This window comes from Miniopterus schreibersii (genome assembly GCF_964146895.1).
Source record: "Miniopterus schreibersii genome assembly, chromosome: 4".
Taxonomy (NCBI): domain Eukaryota; kingdom Metazoa; phylum Chordata; class Mammalia; order Chiroptera; family Miniopteridae; genus Miniopterus; species Miniopterus schreibersii.
This window is the reverse complement of record NC_138105.1, coordinates 69,647,938-69,670,835: the sequence shown is the minus strand read 5'-3', so window position 1 is coordinate 69,670,835 and position 22,898 is coordinate 69,647,938. Positions and strand designations below refer to the sequence as shown.

At 44.2% G+C, this 22,898-nt stretch overlaps 1 protein-coding gene across 8 annotated transcripts in view; it reads right to left on the bottom strand.

Annotated features, from left to right (window-relative positions):
* Window positions 1–22,898, bottom strand: part of SMARCA4 (SWI/SNF related BAF chromatin remodeling complex subunit ATPase 4) — an 82,697-nt gene that overhangs the window by 33,566 nt on the left and 26,233 nt on the right. For all 8 annotated transcript variants that reach the window (XM_081137355.1, XM_081137356.1, XM_081137351.1 and 5 more), the window contains 12 exons: window positions 21,743–21,910; window positions 21,606–21,656; window positions 16,884–17,014; window positions 16,664–16,721; window positions 9,221–9,342; window positions 8,723–8,873; window positions 7,170–7,333; window positions 6,487–6,553; window positions 5,488–5,598; window positions 3,612–3,854; window positions 1,664–1,777; window positions 614–721 (listed from right to left, as the gene is read on the bottom strand). In XM_081137355.1, coding sequence (XP_080993481.1) covers window positions 614–721; window positions 1,664–1,777; window positions 3,612–3,854; window positions 5,488–5,598; window positions 6,487–6,553; window positions 7,170–7,333; window positions 8,723–8,873; window positions 9,221–9,342; window positions 16,664–16,721; window positions 16,884–17,014; window positions 21,606–21,656; window positions 21,743–21,910 — 1,488 coding nt within the window. The remainder of the gene's footprint in view (window positions 1–613; window positions 722–1,663; window positions 1,778–3,611; window positions 3,855–5,487; window positions 5,599–6,486; window positions 6,554–7,169; window positions 7,334–8,722; window positions 8,874–9,220; window positions 9,343–16,663; window positions 16,722–16,883; window positions 17,015–21,605; window positions 21,657–21,742; window positions 21,911–22,898) is intronic.

Here is a 22,898-nt window from a genome sequence, read left to right as displayed (position 1 = left end):
TGGGTGCATAATCAAGAGACCTGGGAAGATAACTTCAGTTCTGGTGAGGGGAGCTGGACAAGGGGGGCACTGGGACCTCAGAGAGATCCCAGAAGGCAGCAGCCAGCCCAGCCCCCATTCTTCTCCACTGTAAACAAGCCTCACCCCTGGATGTCATTTGCTAACAAGGTGAAGGGGCTAAGTGTTCATGGCTGTTGGGGCAGCTTTTTCCCAGCTCGGAAGGTGGGGCTCACTAAAACCTTCTAATTCTGTGGGAGTTAGTGCTGGTCCCTATGCTCCCGCTGTCACAACAATGGGGGATAACATTTCATAAACAAAGAGGACACCAGACAACAGCTGACTCGGGAGGGTCTTAGGGACTTAAGTGTGCCCCAAAATCAGCCCATGAGCCTCTGCTCGCACAGCCTTACTGGCTGAGTCTGTTCACACCAGCCATGACTTAAGCAATAGCTCTGTAATGCCCTCAGGATCACCACCAGATGGGGCCCAGACCACAACAAGCTCCAGAGGTGGAAGGCCCACTGGTTACAGTGCGCTCAAGCCCCACACACCTGGCTGCCCCGAACCCACCCGCCTTGGACACCTAGGTGGGGAAGGGGGGGCTTAGGTGAACCTTCTTATCCTTCTCGGAGCCATCGGTCAGCAGCACCCCCTTGGCCTGCATGTGCCGGTATAACACACGCTGCAGGGCAGACATGTCACACTTGATGACGTATTCCACCTGCAAGGGACACACAGCGCCATCAGTGGGGGTCCAGGGGCCCTGAGCATAATCCCCCACCTGAGCCCATCTCTCTCTGAGGCAGGATGTCTCTTGAGGATGTCATCCCGGGCCCTGGGATGTGTGCTCTGATTGAGGCACATGAGGGTGACTCACAACTGGGTGCATGAAGGAAGTCATGGACTACGGTAGATATACCAGGGCAGAGAAACATGGAGGGGGAGTCCTGGGCTGCTCCTACCCTCTACAGCATCTGCTTCCCTCCCTCTCTTTCCCACTCTCAGTGCTCAAGGTTCCAGCAGGTACAAGACTGATTCCAGCTCCAGGCTTGACCACTGATAGCTCCACAGCCACGTGGGCAATGAAGAGATGGGCATGTGGCTCATAGCAGCCTAATAACAGCCAGCCCCTGGAACTCTGGGGAAATGATGGGCTGTTTCTCTGTTGGGGGACACATGTGGTCACCTTCTGAAGGCCTCTCTATAGCTGGCCAGAAAACAAAGGGCAAGAATGACTGGAAGGGTGACTGTGGCCAAGAAGCCCATCTGGCCAGTGGGGAGGAGAGAGAGCCCTGGGGCCACTGTGGTACTACTGGTCCCATGAACAAGAATTCAGGGTCATCTCATGATGGGGAGCAGCCCTGAGAGCCCATGGCCTCCAAGCTCTTGTGATGTGGTTGGGCAGGACCTGCCCAGGCATCTAGCCCACTGACAACACATGGGATTCTGTACTCTAACCTACCACCCCTGCCTTCCACTTTAGTGATCCAGACAGGGTGAGTGGCGATCGCCAGGATGGAGTGACTCTAGAATGCCAGTGTAAGGCCAAGACCATGAGACCATAGGCCAGGGATGACAGGAGAGCCACCTAACCAGGCCCAACACAGGGAAGCCCCGTACAATGCTGTACTGTGCTTTCTTCTACATAAAACCCTCATGGTACCTTTTCAGGCAACTGAGCTTCAACCTCCTTCTTGAGCCGCCGGAGTAGGAAGGGCCGTAGCACTTTGTGGAGGCGACGAATGATGAGGATGGTCTCCTCCTCGTTCAGGTCCACCTGGCATTCCACAAGACTTGTAAACCAAGCGTTATTTCCAAAGGGGGGAAGGGGCATGACGAAGGGTGCACAGCTCAGGTAAAGAAGGGCCCAAACAAAACATCTAGAGTAGGAAACGGGGAGGTAGGGCTAAGCTGGGCCATCTGGAGTCACCCTGCACCTTGCCCCTCCTTTTCAGACTGCCTTCTGCTTTATGAGGTATGGAAAGGCACCCTCTTCCTTTGGAAAAAGCAAGGATCTGGGTCCTTCCCTAGAAATGCCAGGACGTGGAACCAAAGGCCCCAGAGCACCATGTTCCACAGGCCTTATGAAGAGAAACACAACAGCATACAGTGTAGTTTCCCTGCCAGCGCATCCAAATGAAAGCTAAGTGGCACTATGGGGGCCATATTCATAAAATAGTTGGTGTAAACTAGATGATTCTCGTGGAGGGCTCTACCACTGGGAGCCCCACATTCACTCTCATTTCAGCTGGGATGGGACAGAGAGGAAGAAATACTGCTCTCCTACGGTGACTGCTACTCTGATAAAAAGTTAATTAAAAAAAATTTTTTTTAAGTGAAAAATAAGCCCTAGCCAGTGTGCCTGGGTTGAAGAGTCTTTCTGTACACCAAAGGGTAAAGGGTGAGCTTCCTGATCAGGGCATATGCCCAGCTTTCAGGTTCGATTCTGGTTGATGTTTCTCTCTCACACTAATGTTTCTTTCTTTCTCTCTCTCATTTACTCCCTTCCCCCTTCTCTCTCTAAAATCAATTAAAACAACAAATGACATACTTACACATACAAAAAAGTGCAAAATAAGTTGACACCCGAACTTTTTTCTTCTGTGGGTCCCCTAAAAAAATCTCTTGGCAAAGCTTTTGCTCAACTTGAAAATAAATGAAACTAGAGTATTTGCTCTTCAACTAGTGGGATGGGGGTCCTGGGACTCTTGGAAAGGCCTCAGGTTCTCCTTCAGAAGGGCTTCAGCCTAAGCTGGTGTCAAGGACAGGGTACCTCGTAGATGATGCTGGCAGAGGCCCCTTCGTACACATGGTATGGTTCCCCCAGCTGTCCTGCATCTGTCTAAGGAAAACCTCATAATTGGGAACTAGAGGGCAGTGACACTCCTCATTACCACTACAATTGTACCTACTTCCTCCGCTGACAGGTTCTGGCGGCTTAAATGCTTTCAACAAAAATGCAGCTGGCCCACAAACACAGCTCAATAGCATGGCAGCTCATTTTCGAGTAAGCTTGAGGAGTTCATCAAATGATGAAGACCTGGCCCCTGACAACCCATGGGCCACAGTCTGGTTTTCAGACTGACAATACTACCCATGGTCATACAGACCTTGAGATACACTGGCGATAGAGATATTTAAAATAAAAATACACAGAATCTGACCGTGTTGTTCCTGTGAGTAAAAACATCCGAGCTTCCCACTACCCTTAGGGTAAAACCTAAACTCCCTAAAGAGATGGATCAACAGGTCCCTTGGGCCCTCCAGCTGTACCTGCACAACCTTGCTCTGGCCCCACAGCTTCCTCAAGGCCATATTTCCCACTGTGCCCTCTCTGTGCCCGGGGCACAGGGTCATGGAAGCCCTGAATGTTTCCCCAGAGTTCACCACTTCCATCACTGCTCTTCTCTGGGGCCCTTGTGGCTCCTCCAGCCTCAGGAACAAGGCTACCTGGTTCCACAAAGACACAGACTCCAGCCCTAACACCTACCACAGTCCCAGCCCATTGTGGTGGGCACTCAGTGCACACCCAACTTCTCTGAGGACGGTCCACAACCACAGCTCAGTTACCTCCCTGCCCCACCACCACATGGCTGGCCCTGCACACCCACCTTTTCTCCGGTCATGGCAAAGGGTGCATTGAACCACTGCTCAAAGGTGCTACAGCTCTTGAAGATGGTGGGCAGCAGGAAATTGAGGAGTGCCCAGAGCTCAGGGAGCTTGTTCTGCAGCGGCGTGCCTGTCAGCAGAAGGCGGCGGGGGGCCACGTAGTGTGTGTTGAGGACCTGCGTCAGCTTGCAGTGGTGGTTCTTCATGCGGTGGCCTTCATCCACGATCATGTACTTCCAGCGGATCTGCAGGCCCAAGAGCAGGTGTTCAGAGGAGGAGAGGCTGTGGGGCTACCCCCAGCTGAGCGATACTCTCACAACCATTAGGCAAGAGGGCTCCAGGTGGAAAAGCTCGTTGAGGTGGAGAATGTGGGCATGAGAATGTCCCCTGACAAGGGACCAGCTCACCAAGAGATAGCCACACAACATGCCTCTATAAAGCATGGGGTGAGGACAAACAGAGAGACATGCCGGTGAACTGCTGCTGGATGAACAAAACAAGTTGCAAAAAAGTATTCTGGTTTCCCTCCCAAAATTACGTATGCTAGTATGTAGCACAGAAAAATCACCAAACAACATACCCCTCACTGATCAGAGGGGCCCCATGGGGGGAGGGGTGCTTCTGCAGGGATGTGGTACAGTAATGAGTACATTTTCCAACCAGCAGGCTGTGCCTCTAAAGGTAGGAGCATCACAGGCAGGTTCTGAGTGTGAGCCTGGGGGCCGGGGCTGTGCTCCAGAGCCTGTGGGTGGCTACACATCTGATGGATAGGGGCTAGACATTGATTCTATCAGTGTGTGGCTGCCCTGTGCTTTAGCCTCCTGGGGACACAGTGAGGTCTGCGTGAGGCAGTGCACATCAGAGGCAGATCTGACTGGGGGGAGGATGCAGCAGCCTTCTCCCATGAGGAAACCCCGTTGCAGAATGTTTGTTAATTAAAGCCACTGTCAGGTAAACACAGATGGCTTTGTACTGAGTCAGAGGATGACCCCCACAATGTACATCTGCTCTCTAGGCCCCACTTTCCTCATCTTGTAGGCTTGGAGACGCCTATCAAGCACCCAATAATATCACTCTGACCAAGGCCCTGAGGCGTGGTAACTTGTAAACATCTCCTCCATCCCTGGGTCAAAGACTCTACCCTCTACTTCACTCCACTGGTTAGTGGTGAGACCAGATGCATCATCTTCAGCCTCAACCCCTCCTCAAACCAGGAAACAGCTTTTTTTGCAGGCAAGGGATGGTGTCTGTTTTATATCTGGGTTACAGTATGTTCTCAGTAATTCACTATGGCCTAACTACAGCCGCCTTCACAACTATGTCAGCTAAGGGGCCTGGGCCTGCACAGCCCCCATGAATGTGCCAGCCCAGTAGCCCAAGGCTGATAGGCCAGAGGGCCTCAGAGAGTATCATGGGCTGGTTTCACGTGGCTGTGCTGAGGGAGGCACAGTCAGCAGGGACAGAGGGCTGAGGTCGCTAGACAGGTAAAGACAAGGCTGGCTTCTCCATGGCCCTACCAGGGACACTGCAGACAAGCAAGTAGGTCAGGAAGCATCTGGTGTGACCAGACTCTTTGGGCAAAAGCCCCACGAGGAGCTAGCCCACGTGCTACACAGACGAACCTGTCTCTAGATCTAACCATGGGCTAGCCTAGAACAGTCAGAGAGGCAAACCCAAGGTCACCTTGACCAGGGCTTTTCACATACATAGCAGCTGTCTTTATACACATGTGCAGGGGAATCAGTGCAAAATTACTTGCAAGGGACTTTGAGAAGATGGGAAGTGTGACACACATGACAATCCTGGATTGGGCAGGATCACAGGCTCCCTGACAGCACTGAGTGCCTAGGGCTGGTGTTTTACACGAAGACATGCTACCTTCGCAAGGATGTGCTTGTCTTTAATGATGTACTCATACGTCGTTAGCAAGACATTGAACTTGCCACTCCGGAGCTGGGGGACGAAAGCCCGTCTGGCTGCTGGAGAGCCCTGTGAAGAAAAGACATGCACACGACGTCAGTCTCCCAGGGACATGGGGGTAGATCACAGCTCCTGGACTCCAACCCCAATGTGCTGAGTGCCAAATGCAGCGGAGAAAGGCTTGTGGGACATTGGTAGCCTGGGCCCACTGGGAGGCTTGCTGCCTACACCACCATCTGCCTCAGTCTCAGTGGCAAATCAGCTCCCTACCTCTTGCTGGGTCCCACCCTCAGGCCTCTCCAAGCTGAAAATCAGGGCCTCCCCCTTAAAATCTCCCACTTGCTGGCCACCGAGGTCATTCCCTGACCGAAGCTCCAGATTATTTGCAATTAGCAAATCTGCCCAGGCCCTCTCCCAGGTACAAACTCCTAAACCATGTGACCAGAGCCCCAGTATTCTCTAGGTTCACATTCCACACAGAATGGTCTTCACTGGGTCCCATAAGCTTTTGCTAGAACTACTTTTAACTCCTCAAACATACCAAGGTTTCTCCACACATGCAGTACCTTCTGCCAAGACCTCCTCTTCCCATCACAGGCAGAGAGCCTCATAGCACAGGGTGAAAAGCCTGAACCCCAGAGCCCAGTGGCCAGGCATAACCTGGCTCTGCCACTGAGTGGCTGCATGAGGCCCTGTCTGCCTCAGTTTCCCCACCAGAAAACAAGCACAAATAGTCCCCACTACACAGGGTGAAATGATCAAAAATAAACATTACCCCCCAAAATAAATAAATGATCCCAAACCTGCATTAACACCACAATCCCAAGTGTATAACAGGAAAATGTGCACATATGCCTCATGCTATTAATGCAAGTTGACTTCCCTATTCATTTTTCTACATTCCCTACTCTCCTGCCCTGCCCTCACCTATGTCCACCTCCGCAGGCTGTGACATACCTTGTAGGACACCTTCACCACAGAGGGGGCCCACTTGTCAAATTCGTAAGCCCAGTTTGACAGCGTTCTAATGGGATCAAGGAAAGGAATAGTCAGGTTCTACAGGAGTCAACAATAGCTTACCATTCATATCAATGTCCCCTGGGAAGTGAGGCCAACGGGGCCATGACCCTCGGGCTGGCAGAGTAACTGATCATCTCTAATGGGGGCGAGTGAGGGAAGGTGGTCTGGTGGAAGGAATAGGGACACACAAAAGTGTGACAGTGGGGACAGGGGCAGGGAAGAATGTGACTGTATTTGGAAAAAGAGTTTCTAAAGAGGTAATTAAATTAAAATAAGGTCATTAGGATGGGCCATGATCCAATGACTGGTATCCTTATAAGAAGAGGAAATTAGGATACAGACAACACAGAGGGAAGACTATATGAGGACATAGGGAGAAGATGGCCATCTGCAAAGCTAAAACAGAGGCCTCAGAAGAAACCAACTCTGCTGATGCCTTGTCCTCAGGCTTACAGGAAAATAATGCCTGTTGTTTAAGCCACAAGGCTGTGGTACTTTGTTAGGAAAGCCCGAGTAAACTAACACACAGGTGTCTGAATGAAGGCTGGGGTGCCAATGAAGTAGGACAGCGTGGTATATGCCCTGGATACACCCAGACCTCCAGAGGTGGGCTCACTTACGAGAGAGGTACAATGATGAGGAAGGGCCCATTGATGCGCTTGTGCTCCATGAGGTACGTGATGAGCGCAATGGTCTGGATGGTCTTTCCCAGGCCCATTTCGTCAGCCAGGATGCCATTCAAGTTGTTGTTGTATAGGGACACCAGCCATTCCAAGCCCTTGATCTGCAAGGAGAGAGGTGGCCAACACTGAAGCCCATGCTTCAGAGACTCGACCAGGAACAAGTTCGGCCCTAGCCACCAACTGCCCACAGCCATCTTTATTTGGTGTTTTGCTCTCAATCACCCTACTCCTTTTTTCCTTAGGCTTATCTTCAGCAATCATTCCTATGAAATCATAGGGTTGCTATGTTAATAATATACATACATTATACAAAATCTCTTTTTCAAATACACATCTGAACTTAAATTTCTGTTACAAAGTCCATCTGTCACTGCCTGATACCAAGCCATGTAGCTCACTGGGACAAACCTGCCCACAACCATGTGACGCTTGATTCGGGAGATCTTTAGGGATTCAGGGGAACCTGCTGATGAATCCACCACAGGGCCAACATTAGCCTAACCATGTCAAGATGAACTGAGAGCTTCCCAAAGCTTGCATGGTTTCAACAATACCGGGAATTAAAGAGAAGACCGTTTTCAGTGGAATATAATGTTATGAAGGAAAATTTGGGAATTTTCTAACAGATTAAGGAAGTAATTTCTGGCCAAGTTCTGATTCCTTTGATTCCACTAGCCACTGGAAATTTCCACTGGTCATTGGCTTCGCCTCTTTGGAACTCAGTATTGGCATAGAGGTTCTGAGAGTTCTTTCAAGGGAAGTTGGGATATAAGGGACACAAGCATACAGAAAATCAGGGAGATGTGTTCTTTGATCGAATATAAGCCAGCTGCCTCTTGGAAGCTTATAAATGAGCGTGGGATATGGAGCCACAAAAAAAGAAATTTCTACTACGGCAGCTCTAATTCTTGGCTGTTCCAGGAGAGGTCTGACAAAGAGCTTTAGTGCCAGCGTCATGTCACCTCCATAGAAGGAAGAGCTAAGACCTGGGCTTCTGGCTCCAGACATCTAAGCTCACCCCTCACTGTCCCACACTGCACAGAGCTCCAGGGAACATGGACCTATGTCCAAACCTGGGTCTGGTACTGGTTTTACCACTCCCAAGCTGTAAGAGTTTGAGGAATCACTGCCCCTCTCTGTTTCTCAGTTGCACCCCCCCATCCTATAAAATGCAGAGAATGAGTGCTGACTTCAGAGTCGTTGGGGATTCAGGAGCTAACAGCATAGAACAAGGTATTATCCTGACCTGCACAGGTCAAGCACCCAGCAGATACTGATAAACTGTACCATTTCATTTCCTCCTGGTGGCTAACCTAACAGATCATGTTTCTACTCTACAGATGGGGAAACTGAGGCTGAGAAAGAAAGCGTAAGGTACCCAGAGACAAGAAGTAGAATGTGAACTTGCTCAACTTCAGCAGCCTCCCATAAGCTGGGAACCCATCTGTCGAGACTGCTATGTAGGCACAGCTCCCTCCTGCCTCACTCACCTGGTATTGTTTGAGGACACCGTTAACCATAAGCGCCGACTGCTTATCCACTCTTTCGGTGACAGCATGGGCCACAGCATAATAGGACTGCAAGCCACGAGCAAGGGCCTGGGACACGCCATACTCATCATCAACATCTTGCTTGGCATTCCTGGAAGCAAACACAATCACCATCTAAGGATACACATTTCTATCTGTGACAATGTACTTCTGACACAAGACTCTGGAGAGGCTCTTTCTGTCTGAGGCCCGGTGACATGAGCCTTAAGATAAGAAAAAGTATAACTGGACAGTCTAAGGACAAGCAAGGCAGCAAACAGAAATCAGGGGACGAATGGGGGAAGAGGACAGCGCCAAGACTGGACTCCCATTTGTGGTCTCACAGTGGCTGCCAGGTGGATACTGGGGCCATCCAGGGAGAAGATGGATTCTATTTTTCTGCGGGGGCCCCCTGTGAGGGAAACTGGTGGAGTAGGAGCATGTATAGGGATGTCTTACTCAATGATGTGCCGGGCATCCACCTCAGAGACATCATCACTGTCTGGATCTGGAATCTTCTTCTTCTCCTCCACAGGTAGGGTGGGAGGCTGTGCTGGCTGTGGCTGCTCCTCCTCTTCCTCCTACCAAGAGACAAGCCCGGGTCACCTCAAGACATCTCACAGGGACAGGCAAAGGGATTCCAGGGAGAAAACACACTTTTGGAAGCAACCGATGTTTTTACAATCCTCATGCCTTCTTCTTATCCCGAAATGTGTCATGCCTCCTCTTTGCATCTGCTTTTAATTGCTCAGCATATTACTTTTAGTTTTCCTAGCACAGAGTTCGGATACTTCTTTTTAAGGCTATCTCAGGGTACTCCGTGCGCTTTTGCTACTAATAGATTCTTCATGCCCCTGCCCCGATTACACAATATATACTACAAATTTATTCCTTGCATAACCTATTCAAGCAGTTTTTCACTGGAATCTCTTGGATTTTCTAAGAAGAAAATATATAATAGCCAATTTTCAATATTTGTTGCTTTTGATTTACTTCTAGCTTTACTGATTGGCTAAAATGCCTAAAATACATCAAATAATACTAATGATAACAAGCAACCTAGTTTAATAAGAGGTATTCTATAAACCTGTAAACTAAGTATAAGTTTTGTTTCATGGAAGTGATTTTTCAGCATTTACTGAGATGATAAAGGGATTTTTCCATCTGTCCTATTAATAAAATACACATAAATGCATTTCCTGGTAGTAAACCATCCTTGTATTCCTGTATAAATGATACAAAGTCCCAATAGTTATTTTTCTTTATGTATAATGGAACTTCTATAAAACAAAAGCATTCCATTCATCTGCTAAAAAATTCCAATAAAATTCCAGTGGGAATTTTCTCAGGGCATGCAAAATGATTTTATAGATCATTTGGAATAATAAACAGATGACGACAGCACAAACGTTTGGGGCCACACACAAAAAATAATAACTGGTATAGACTTACCCTAACTGATATCATCATGTCTGAAGTTAATATAGGGGTGAGACTTTTGGCTGAGTCTGAGTCAGATTGTAGGCAAATTCTCTCTTCAAAACAAGACTATAGAGCTTGACAAAATTGGCAAAAGCAACCATTTCAGAGCTCAAGGAGACTGAGAAGTGTTAATGCTTGAAAAACTGCTGAACTTCGGATAAGAAGGGTGGAAATTGGTAGTGTTCTTATTTGGGACTGCTTCCATCTGTCCTACCCCCCCAGGTTCATCATGAATATTCTGCCAGGGCAGGAGGCCATGAGGACTGGCACCTGGGGACTCAGTCATTTTATGGCAGTGGGCGATACCCATGCGGCACTGTCGGTGGAGGTGAGGCTTTCAGCTGGCATTGAGAAAGCATATTACTGACTGAGGCTGTGCCCATGTGTTGAGGAAACAAGAAAAGGTCCAGCAGAAAATAAAAGCCAGGGAGAACTTAAAAATGGCCTTAACCTGAAAGGTGTTTCCCCTATATACGCTAATCCATTGGTAGGAGACAAAAGCCTTACTAGGTGTTTGAGTACAATCTCTGCCCAATCATTGGATGACTACTAAGTTATGAAGAAATGTGTCCTATTCCTTGCAGGATTGAGAAAAAAACCAAAGCAAAGATAAACATGACCTGAACAGCACTATCCAGCAATTCAACCTAACTATCATAAATAGAACACTCCCACCCAAAGACTGCAGAACCCTTTTCAAGCAAACATGAAATATCCTCCAGAATGCTAAGCCATAAAATAAATCTCAATAAATTTTAAAAAATTAAAATCATGCATACAAGAGAATTAAAATAAAAAACAGGTAATCCCAAAGACAGTTTATGGAACCAAAACCAGGAGCTCTTGACACTATGATCTTAGAATGAAGTTCTCTAAAGGATATAATAGATACTCAATAGTGCTGTTTTCCTTAGGAGATAGAAGATTTAAAAAAAAAAAATCTGGGAAATTCTCAAATGCTTAAAATTTTAAAACACACTTCTGCCTAGCCAGGCGTGGCTCAGCGGTTGAGCGTCGACCTACGATCCAGGCGATCGGGGTTCGATTCCCGGTCGGGGCACATGCTCGGGTTGAGGGCTCAATCAATGACTCTCTCATCATTGATGTTTCTATCTCTGTCTCTCCCTCTCCTTTCCTCTCTCTGAAATCAATAAAGATATATTTTTTTAAAAAAAACCCCACACACTTCCAAATAATGCAAGGGTCTAAATAAATAAATACATAAATAAATTAAAAAATCACAAGGGAAATAAGAAAATGTTTTGAACTGAATGAAAACAGAAACAACAAATTAAAATGTATGGACTGTAAACTAAGCAGTGCATAGAAGAAAACCTATAGCTTTAAACACCTACATCAGAAAAAGTCTCAAATGAGTAATAAAAGCTCAGCCCTGGTTAGTGTGGTTCCACTGGTTGCACATCGTCCAGTGTACTAAAGGGTTGCTGGTTCAATTCCTGGCCAGGGCACATGCCCAACTTGCGGACTAGATCCCCAGTAGGGAGCATGCTGAAGGCAGCCAGTGTTTTGCTCTCACACTTATGTTTCTCTCTCTTCCTCTCCCTTCCCCTCTAAAAAAAAAAAAAAATCAATAAAAATATTTTTAAAATAATAACAAAAGCTTAGAGTGACTAGGAATCAAAATGAAAGGCAAATTACTAAATTACCAAAATGAGCAATGAAAAAGATGTCCCTACCAACCCCACAGAAATATGGTAATAAGGAACTACTATAAATAACTTTATGCCAACAAATAACTAAGATAAAATGGACAAACACCTAGAAAGACACAAATTATTTAAAAAAATCTTCTCACAATGAAGAGGCCAGTCCCAGGTGGCTTACCTGGAGAGTTCTATCAAATATTTTAAGACTAATACCAATTCTTCTCAAACCCTTCCAGAAAGTAGAGAAGAAGGGAACATTTTCTAACCCATTCTAGAACATCAATGTTAACCTAATATCAAAGCCACACAAAGATATCACAAGAAAACTACAGGCCAATATCCCTCATGAATACAGACCCAAAAATCCTCAACAAAATACTAGTAACATTACAACATACAAAAAAGATTGTAGATCAGGACAAAGTAGAACTTATCCCAGGAATGCAAGTTTGGTTTAATATCCAAAAATTAATTTACATAATAAAGCACATTAACTTATCTAATAAAGCATATTAGCAGGTAACAGATAAAAACCAATCAACTTAATAGACAGAATGATAAAAACTTTCAATAAACTAGGATTAAAAGAAACTTTACTCAAACTTTAACCTGATGTAGGTGTTAAAGACCATCTACAAAAAAACCTACAGCTAACACCAAAGAGCAGTAACAGACTAAACTTATTATACCTAAGAGGGGAAAAAAACAAGGATGTCTGCTCTTGACACTTCTATTCAACACTGCACTGGAGAATCTAGCCAGTGCAATAAGGCAGGAAAAAAGAAATTGAAGGCACAGACAGGTAGAGTAGTAAGATTGCCATTATTTACAGATGGCATGATCTTGTATGTAAAAGTTCTAAAGAACCTACAAAAACAACAAAACTATCAGAACTAACAATATGAGTTTAGCAAGTTCATAGGCTACAAGCTCAATATTTCAAAACATCGATATAAAAAATTGTATTTCCATGTAATAGCAACAAAATATCCAAAAAATACAACTAAGAAGGTTCTATTCATAACAGCATCAAAAGGAATAAAATATTTAATAATAAATTTAACAAAAAAAGTGTAAAAATTGTACTCTGAAAATTACAAAACACTGCTAAGAGAAATTAAAGATAATTAAAATGAATGGAGAAACATTCCATGTTCATGGACCGGAAAATTAACTATTGTTAAGATGTGATTTCTCCCCAAATTGATAGATTCAACTCACACCCAATAAAAATCCCAGCAATCATTTTTGTAGGAATAAGCTGACCCTAAAATTTATATAGGAACATAAGAATCTAGAAGAGACAATAAAAGCAATAAAGCTAGAGGAATAACGCTACCTGGTTTTAAAAGTAATTATAAGTTACAATAATCAAGATAGAGTGGTAGTAGAACAAAAATAGATCAACAGAATAATGTTGGGAGGAGAAGAAAGACAGCAAAAAACTGAAAGCCTATTTGAAAAAAATGACAGAAAACTTCCCTAACTTGGTGAAGGTAATAGATATGCAAGTCCAGGAAGCACAAAGTCCCAAACAAGATGAATCCAAAGAGGCCCACACCAAGACACATCACAATTAAAATGCAAAATGTTAAAGACAGAGAGTCTTAAAAGCAGCAAGAGAAAAGCAAGTTAGTTACCTACAAGGGAGCTCCCATAACACTGTTCATCTGATTTCTCAAAAGAAACTTTGCAGGCCAGAAGGGAGCGGCAAGAAACATTCAAAGTGATGAAAAGCAAGGACCTACAACCAAGATTACTCTACTCAGCAAAGCTATCATTTAGAATCTATGGACATATAAAGAGCTTCCCAGACAACAAAAAGGTGAAGGAGTTCATCATAGCCAAACCAGTATTATACAAAATGTTCAAAAGTCTTCTGGAAGAAGATAAAAAATATGAACAATAAAACGGTAACAAATACATACCTATCAACAATTGAACCTACAAACAAAATGAACAAGCACTACAGACATAGACTCATGGATACAGAAAAATATGTTGGTTGCCAAATGAGAAGGGGGAGTTAGGGGGATGGGTGAAAAGATTAAGAAGTACAAATTGGTTGTTACAGAATAGTCATGGTGATGTAAAGTACAGCATAGGGAATATAGTCAAAAATAATCTAATAACTAGGAGTGGTGCTGGATGGGTGTGGGATTTATTGGGGTGATCACTTATTAAGTTATGTAATGTCTGGTCACTGGGAGTGTACACCAAAACTAACATAATGATGTCAACTGTAATTGAAAATAAAAATTATTTTTTAAAAAAACCACAATGAGCTACCACTACACACCCACTAAGAAGACTATAATCAAAAAGACAGATAAACCAAGTGCTGATAAGGATATGAAGAAACTGGATCCCATTGAATGGTACAGCCACTTTAGAAAACAGTTTGTCAGGTGATTTTTTTAAATCCTCATCTGGGAATATTTTTCATTGTTTTTCAGAGAGAGTGGAAGGGGGAGAGAGAGATGGAGAAAGAGAAACATTGATGTGAGAGAGACACATTGCTTGGTTGCCTACTGCACTCGCACCAACCGGGGCCAAGCCTGCAACAGAGGTATGTGCCCTTGGGTGGAATGGAACCTGGGACCCTTCAGTCTGAGGGACGACGCTCTAACCACTGAGCCAAACCAGCTAGAGCATAGTTTGGCAGTCTCTCAATGCTGCTCCTAGGTACCTACCCAAGAGAAATGAAAACATATGTCTACACATAGACATGTACAAAAATGTTCACAGCAACATCATTCATAATAGCAAAAAATGGAAACACAAATGCCTAATTGGTGAAAGGGTAAACAAAGTGTGGTATATCCATACAATGAAATATGACTCAGGAATTTAAAAAAAAAAAAAAAATGATGCCCTAGCTGGTTCGGTTCAGTGGTTAGAGCATCAACCCATGGAGCAAAGGGTTAAAGGTTCAAGCCCCAACCCCAGGGTTTGTGTGAGAGGCAACCAATCGATGTGTCTCAATCAAATCTCTCTCTATCTCTCCCCCCCTCCTCCCTCCCTTCCACTCTCTCTAAAAATCAATAAAAAAAATCCTTGGGTGAGAATTAAAAAAAAAAAAGACCATTTACTACACAGAACAAAATGGATGAACTTCAAAAAAATGCTAAGTGTAAAAAGCCAGACACAAAATACTACATGTTATATGACTCCCTTTATATGAAATACTCAGAAAAGACAAATCTATAGATAGAAAGCACATCAGTGGTCTCCTGGGGCTTAGAGAAGGGAGCAGGAACAAACTGAAAACAGACAGGAGGAACTTTGGGGGTTGAAAACATTCTAAAGCTGGTGGGCAGCGATAATTGCACATCTCCATAACTTCACTAAAAATTATTGAATTGTACACTTACTATGGGTGCATTTTATGGTATGTAAATTACGTCCCCATAAAGCTATTAAAAAATTACAAAAAAATGTTCAATTAGTCTAAGAATCATTAGAATGTTAGACAAAACTGAACAGGTAGCCCTAAAAAGATTCCAGTGGCTATAAAAACAAAATATACCACTTAAAAAATATATCACAAGTCAATGGAGAAGGGATGGGTTTGATGATATGCCAATTCACCTAGTACTACTGGGGACAAAGAGAAAGATATATATTTAGGTGAACAGTAAGTTGATTTTAGGCTGGGATAAATATAAAAGAGCACTTAAAAACTCAGTTTAAGAATACTCACAACTGATTAGAAGTAAGAAAATGAGGCAAACCATTCACAGAAGAAACCTAATAACACCCCTCCAAAATGTTCAACTTTCACAGCAATCAAGTAAATGCCTGTAAAAATTTCCTTTTTTAAAAAATCCTCACCTGAGGATATTTTTTTTCATTGCTTTTCAGAGAGTGGAAGGGGGGAAGAGAGAGATAGAAACATCGATGTGAGAGACACATCGATTGGTTACCTCCTGCTCGCGCGCTGACCAGGGCCAAAGATTGAGCCTGCAACCAAGGTACCTGTCCTTCGCTGGAATCGAACCCAGGACCCTTCAGTCTGCAGGCCGATGCTCTAACCACTGAGCCAAACTGGCTAGGGCTAAAAATCTCCTTTTCAAAAATGTATAGAAGTGGCAAAACTTTTTAAGGCACTTGAAAGCCTTTTAAGACAATCTCATCCCAGCTGAAGGGGGAGTGAAGACCACTCTGCTGATGCGGTGTGAAACAAACACGGCCTTCAGAAAGTGTAACCCCTAGCTCCCTCTGAGTTATCCTTCCCAAGGAGGCAATGCACAACAGGTAGAAGAGCAGGCTCTTCCTCATAGCTTTGTCAACCACGGAAAAAGCAGAAGTCACTTTAACATGGAATAATGAAATGATTTAAAGCATATGCACAAAAAAGTAACCATTTATAATATTTTCAATGAAGAGATTACATTGAGCAAACATGTACATGATTTAATGCTTACAACTTCATACTGATGATTTCTTTTGGACAGAAGGCTGTCGAGTATTTGAAAAGGGGCTAATATGATCAAGGATGAGGGTTTTTAATTACTTAATTTGATTAATTTAAAATTAAAACAGTCATGTGTGGCTAGAGGCTACTGTATGGGACAGGGCAGCTATAAAGCACCAACTTTCCATCAGGACTGGGCCTTGGCTGCCTTCTGCCCATCTCTTATCCCAGGCAGCGTGGGAGACGATCACAGCATACAGGGGTGACTGATACACAAGGGACAGAAGTCACACTACAGAGCACTGAAGGTCTTGACAGAAGGAAATGGACTCTTACCTCCTCCTCTTCTTCTGAGCCACTTTCTTCACTATCAGATCTTGGAGCTACTTCATACCTAGAAAAAATATTAGTGTTTTAATATAAATCTCCCCCAAACCAGCATAATTCATTTACCTTAGCAAATTGGCTTTTTTCCAAATGCAATCAAAATCACCCCCATCTGCCAGCCAGCTGACTCAGGATCCTCACTGCATCTGGAACTCAAGGGTCAACTCACCCTGGGTTCATCTCAAGCCAGGCCTCCAGCTGTCCTGCTTTGGGGGCATCTGTGCCTGTGAGAATCTTCCCACTTTCCACATGGATTACTTTCACAGGCAGGTCACTCATTTGGCTAGTCTCGTCCAGAGGCTGAAAGAGAGCCACATGTATGACTTTAGGTTCTGTGATGACCATATCTCAGATGTTCACTAACCATGCCACCTGGGGAAGTGCCCTCCAAATTCCATGCCCAAAAAATGGCACATAACCATGGCCAGTAGTTGTGAAAATGGGTTTCCTGTATATTAATAATTCAGGAAAAAATATATTCCATTGATGACACCAGTTTCTTTGAGGTAACTGACATACATGTGTTTATTTTCAAATAGGTAATATATTCACATAGTTCAAAATTCAAGAGTATAGAGCAGGGGTGGGGAACGTCCGGCCTGCAAAATCATGTGGTCTGGCCCTGCAAAGGCAACCACAGGCGGACTCGAAATTCAATAAATCTAGGAGCTTTTGTCATAGCTAATTTTAAAGTTGATAATTTTGTATGGCCGTGAATGATGTTATAAATATCCAAATAGCCCTAGACAGAAAAAAGGTTCCCCACCTCTGGTGTAGAGCATGGATTCTCCCCCACCCCGTCTTGGCAGTTTCTCTTTTCATAGATGCCCACCAATATCAGTTTCTTGTGCATCCTTACAGATCAATTCCATGCATAAGAAACTAGGACTGGTTTCTCCCCATTTTTACACAAATGACTGAACTATTCACACTCTTCTGGTCCTTGATTTTTTTCCATTTATGATGTGTTTGTTACTTCAACAAAGATCCTCGTTCTTTATTGTTAAATAGCTAACTGGAATATCTGAAAAACAAAACAACTAACTTCCTCCTAGCAACAAATATGAAATTCTTTGATTTCTCATTTTGAGATATCAACTTTGGATGAACATTTCCTCCTTCAAATTTCCTGAAGACTTCAGAATAAGGATGAAGTTCTTAATTTAAACCTTTGCATTGTGAAAATTAACCAACAAAAAATTAGATCAACTAAATTGGATCCAATTAAACTGAACTAAAACTGGAGTCCAGAAGGCCTGTAGAGGGAGCTCTCATGCCCTACCACTCTAAGTCAATTACGTCAAACAGGAAGTAAATTACAGATCCCAGTAAGAAGAGACCTACCTTGCAGTCCCACAAGGAAGTGCATCTACTATACTACTGCAGCAGGAGGAAGGCTTCCCTCCTGCACGGCAACAAGACCAGTCAAATGAAACCCAGCTCAAACAATGAGAAACTGTCATCACCCGAACTCTATTCCAATGAATTTTCATTTTTCTCTTGCTGACATTCTTAATTCATCCTCGTTACTATAAAAGCCTTTCATCAGTATAACTGCTCAGGGTGGCTCTCTGTTGGCTAGATGAGATGCTACCTGATTTATGAATCATTAAATAAAACCAATTAGATCTTCAAATTTACTTAGTTAAATTTTATTAACAGCATCTTCCAGGGACTTATATCCTCCCTTCTGTCCAAAGTGCTGCACTACCAGCACCACCCACACAGCAGAGAGAGATTAGTCTCTGTGCACGAGACCACCTAGCCCTCAAAGTGGTCCACTATGGTGGGGGGGGAGACACTAACCTCAGATGCACAAACCATCAACTGGTGACTTTCACCCAAGTGCTCCTTGGGAGCGTTTAACGGTGCTGATGTCTGCACCTGCCCACCCAAAGAATTCTGATTCAACTGCTCTAGGGTTTTATAAAAGCTTCCCAGGTAATTCAAATGTACAGCCAAGGTTGAGAACCACTGGCTGGGAATAAGGACAATTCACAGCCACCACTGAGTTATGCTTCTGTTATGAAAAAGGCCAGGAAGAGAGCCCTCACCAGGAACCAACCTTGCTACACCCTGATCTTGGATTTCCAGCCTCCAGAACTGTGAGAACATAAATGTTATTTAAACTACCCAGGCTATCTGTGCTATGGTGTTTTGTAACAGCAGCCCAAGCCGACTGAGAGAGCATCAAAATGTAATACACAAGGAGGCTCATTATAACAATGTATGCAATAGGAAAAAAAGGAAACAATGGAAACAGGCACCAATAGGGGAGGAGGTAGGTAAAGAGTTGCTCAGTGCAGGATCTTTGTAACAGCTACAAATGGGAAGCAACCTAAAGAGCTATCAATCTAAATAATGAAATAGATTCTAACGTCAACACAATAAAATGAAAATAGAACTAATGACTTGATATGGAAAGTGGCACAAGATATTGGGCTAAGTGGAAAAGGTCTAACTAATGTTCTGATTGACCCATATAGTCCCAAAATAAAACAAAGAGGATATAAGCATAAAGATTTCAGAAGTGCCTGGCTAGCGTGGCTCAGAAGTTGAACATCAACCTATGATCCACGAGATCGCAGTTCAATTCCCTGTAAGGGCACATGCCTGGGCTGCAGGATCGAACCTCAGTAGGGTATGTGCAAGAAGCAGCCAATCAATGACTCTCTTATCACTGATGTTTCTATCTCTCTCCCCCTCTTGCTTCCTCTCTTTGGAATCAATAAAGATATATTAAAAAAAAAACACAAAAAAACAAGATTTTGGGAAGTTTAGAGAAGACGTGAACCAGGAATAAATATGCATGCCTGGGGCTTCCGCTTTTCATGTTATCATTTAAATTTTTTCTATAGGAAGTATTACATTTCAGAGACATTAGAAAGAATAGGCAAATTAAAAATGGATCTGCCGTTTGACCCAGGGATCCCACTTCTGGGAATATATCCTAAGAATCCCGAAACACCCATCAGAAAGAATATACGCACCCCTATGTTCACAGCAGTGTTATTTACAATAGCTAAGATCTAGAAACAGCCCAAGCACCCATCCATAGATGAGTGGATAAAAAAGCTGTGATATATTTACACAATGGAATACTATGCAGTATATTTATACAATGGAATACTATGTGGCTCTAAGAAGGAGCTCTTACCCTTTGAGACAGCATGGATGGACCTGGAGACTATTATGCTTAGCCAAATAAGCTGGTTAGAGAAAGACAAATATCACATGATCTCACTCATATGTGGGATATAATGAACAAAATAAACTGATGAATAAAATAGGTCGAGGAATGGATGCATGGAACAGAATAACAGATCTCAGTGGAAGGGTGGGGTGGGGGGAGTAGGAGACAGGAAGAGATTAACCAAAGAACATATATGCATTACCCATGGACACAGACAATAGCATGGTGAAGGTCTGGGGTGGGGCAGGAGTTGGGTGGAGGGGGGCAAAAAGGGAGAAAATGGGAGACATCTGTAATACTGTCAAAAGTAAAATAAAGTAAAATAATAAAATAAAAAACTTTTTAAATATAGTAAGAATACGGTAAGTGTCCATGAGGTAACATGGAGAGATATCTGAGAGACAATGCTAGGTGAAAAAAAAAACATCCAGTGGCTCATGCATAGGAAAGGCCAGCAGCAAGCATTCCGTTACTCATGGTTTCCCTCTGGGAAGTGAGATGAAAAAGAGGCAGGGAAGGTAGTAAAAACAATGTTTCTCATTTACACATCTCACTTTTACACATCCTACTTCCAACTGTCTGTATTATGCCAGAACGGTTGCTTTCAGGAGATGGGCAGGAATGTTGTGGAAAGATGGATGGGTGGGAACAGCAACCCCTCTCTGAGTGGGCCACTCTGTATGGTTCTGACTTTTGGAGCAAGCTAGTGTTTCACACACTAAATAAATCAATGAGTAAATAAAACCAACAAGGGTGGGGGAAACCACACTAACAGGGGCATAAGGGGAGAACTAATTCAAGTAGCTCTGTACACAATATTTGGAGAATAGGCTCTCGAGCTAAAGAACTCAAAACAAACACTGATCTCTAGCTTGGAGGCTCCTTTTATAGAGGGGGACACGTGAGCAATTCTGAATGTGCATCCTGCGTATTCTAGGACTAAGCAAATAGGAAAATGTATCCTGGCTAATGGGAGCCAGGTTTTTGCAGTTTCAGTATGAAAAGGGAGAAGGATAGAAATAACCCAGGGTATTGGATTAGAATTGGTGGTGTCAGTGTGATTTCAGGTTTTTTAATATTTGTATATCTAAATAACAGTGCATGTGTATATGCACACATACACCTATTTCCTACATCTGTCTGCTGAGAGGGCCTAGAAGCAATGACACCCAGGAGCAATGAGCACGCCTAGATTTTGATTTCGAAATATTCTTTGATAAAAGGAATCAGGGGTCCTTAGAGAAATGGCTGACTCCAGGGCTCAGGCAGGAAAAGAAGGTAAGTCTGGACCATTTTGATGTACAAAGAAGTCAGGAAGCCCCCAAAGAATGATGGAGACACATCAAAAGGACACAGGAACCAATTTGAAGGGGCTCCTTCTGGCCCAAACTGTAACAATTTGAGCATGAAAATAAATACAGTCCTGGTCAGGTAGCTCAGAGCGTTGTCCCAATATGTAAGGTTGCAGGTTCGATCTCCGGTCAGGGTACAAACAAGAATCAACCAATGAATGCATTAATAAGTGAAACGACAAATCAATCTCTCTCTCTCTCTCTCTTCCCTCCCCTCCTCCCTCCCTCCCTCTGAGATCAATTTAAATAAATAAAAAGCGAAAGAAAAAAAATTAAAGAATGAAATAGACTTAAGGCCCAGGGATGGGCTGACATTTCCATGAATAAAACAACCCTGGTTCCTCACCTCGCCATCAGGTCCTATTGCAGGTGTCTGTCCTTCTGCGTTTTCTGCCTTCTGGAAATAAAGAGAGAGAAAGTCACTCCCTGATGGGGAGGCTGAGGCAACACACGCCAAGACAGCCAATCCAGTCCCCAGCGTACCTTCTTTTTCTTCTTCTTTTTTTTCTCCTTGGCAACCTGGGCTGCCTTGTGCTGCCGCACCAGCTCCGTGAGGTTAGCCACGTACTCGTCTGTCTGTTGTAAGAGGTAGGCCAAGCGCTTGTCCTTCTTCTGGTCGATGAGTTTCCGGTACCCTTCCTCATCTTCCGCCTGCAAAAACGTGCAGATACAGCATTTGCTTGAGAGACATGCTCATTCCTTAGCACCCAAGACGGGCAAACCAGAGTTGAGAAGTTCACTGGGAATTGTTAACCAGCAATCAGACCCACATTAAGGGAGCTCTTAGTCACACCCTGTGCTGTGCTGTATGTAGGCGTTTCACATAACTATCACATCTCCCTTCAGTATTTCTCCAATTTTTACCCAGAGATAGGCCCTGCGGGGACCTGGCTGCACAGACATGGTCCTGCCCAGAGCTATTTATAAAGGCAGTATCAAGTTCTGTCCCCTCTATTCATAAACATGTCCCAAATCCAAACTCTTTTCTCTACCTGGCCCAAGCAATATCTCTTCCACAGACCTCTGCAGTAAGCCCTCCCACCCCAGCTTTCTAAGAATAAATCAGATCAGATCACTCCACAACTTATAGCCTCTGTGACTCCCCATCATGTTTAGAATGAAATACAAAGCCTTCCCTGTGGCCTGCAAGCCCCCACATGACCTGCCTTTGGGACTCGGACTTCACTCCTCCCCTGCACCATTCTGTTCCAGGGGCCACTTGCTGTACCTTGCAATTGCCTTTTTCCTACCTCAGGCCCTTGACCTTGGTTCCTCAATCCCTAGGAGGCACTTCCTCCAGATGTGTGGATTTGTGGGTCATGCCTACTCTTTCAGTACACCCTGTCAATCCCACCCTTGCCCTGCTTCATTCTCTTTAGTGCACTTTCCACCACCCAAAACTGTGTGTTTTGCTTGGGCACCTATCTCCTTAGGCACTAGCACAACTCCCTTGAGGGCAGGGTTGTGTCCTTCTCTTTACTACTATGGCATCTGTACACATAGTAATGCCTTTTAATATCTACCCAATTAGAAAATCATCCAGGAATAAATGGTCAGAAACGCGGGGTGGGAGTGGGGGATCTGGATTGTACCACTGGTGGCTCACAGCCAGGAGGGGCTGCCACTTTTATCTTCTGGA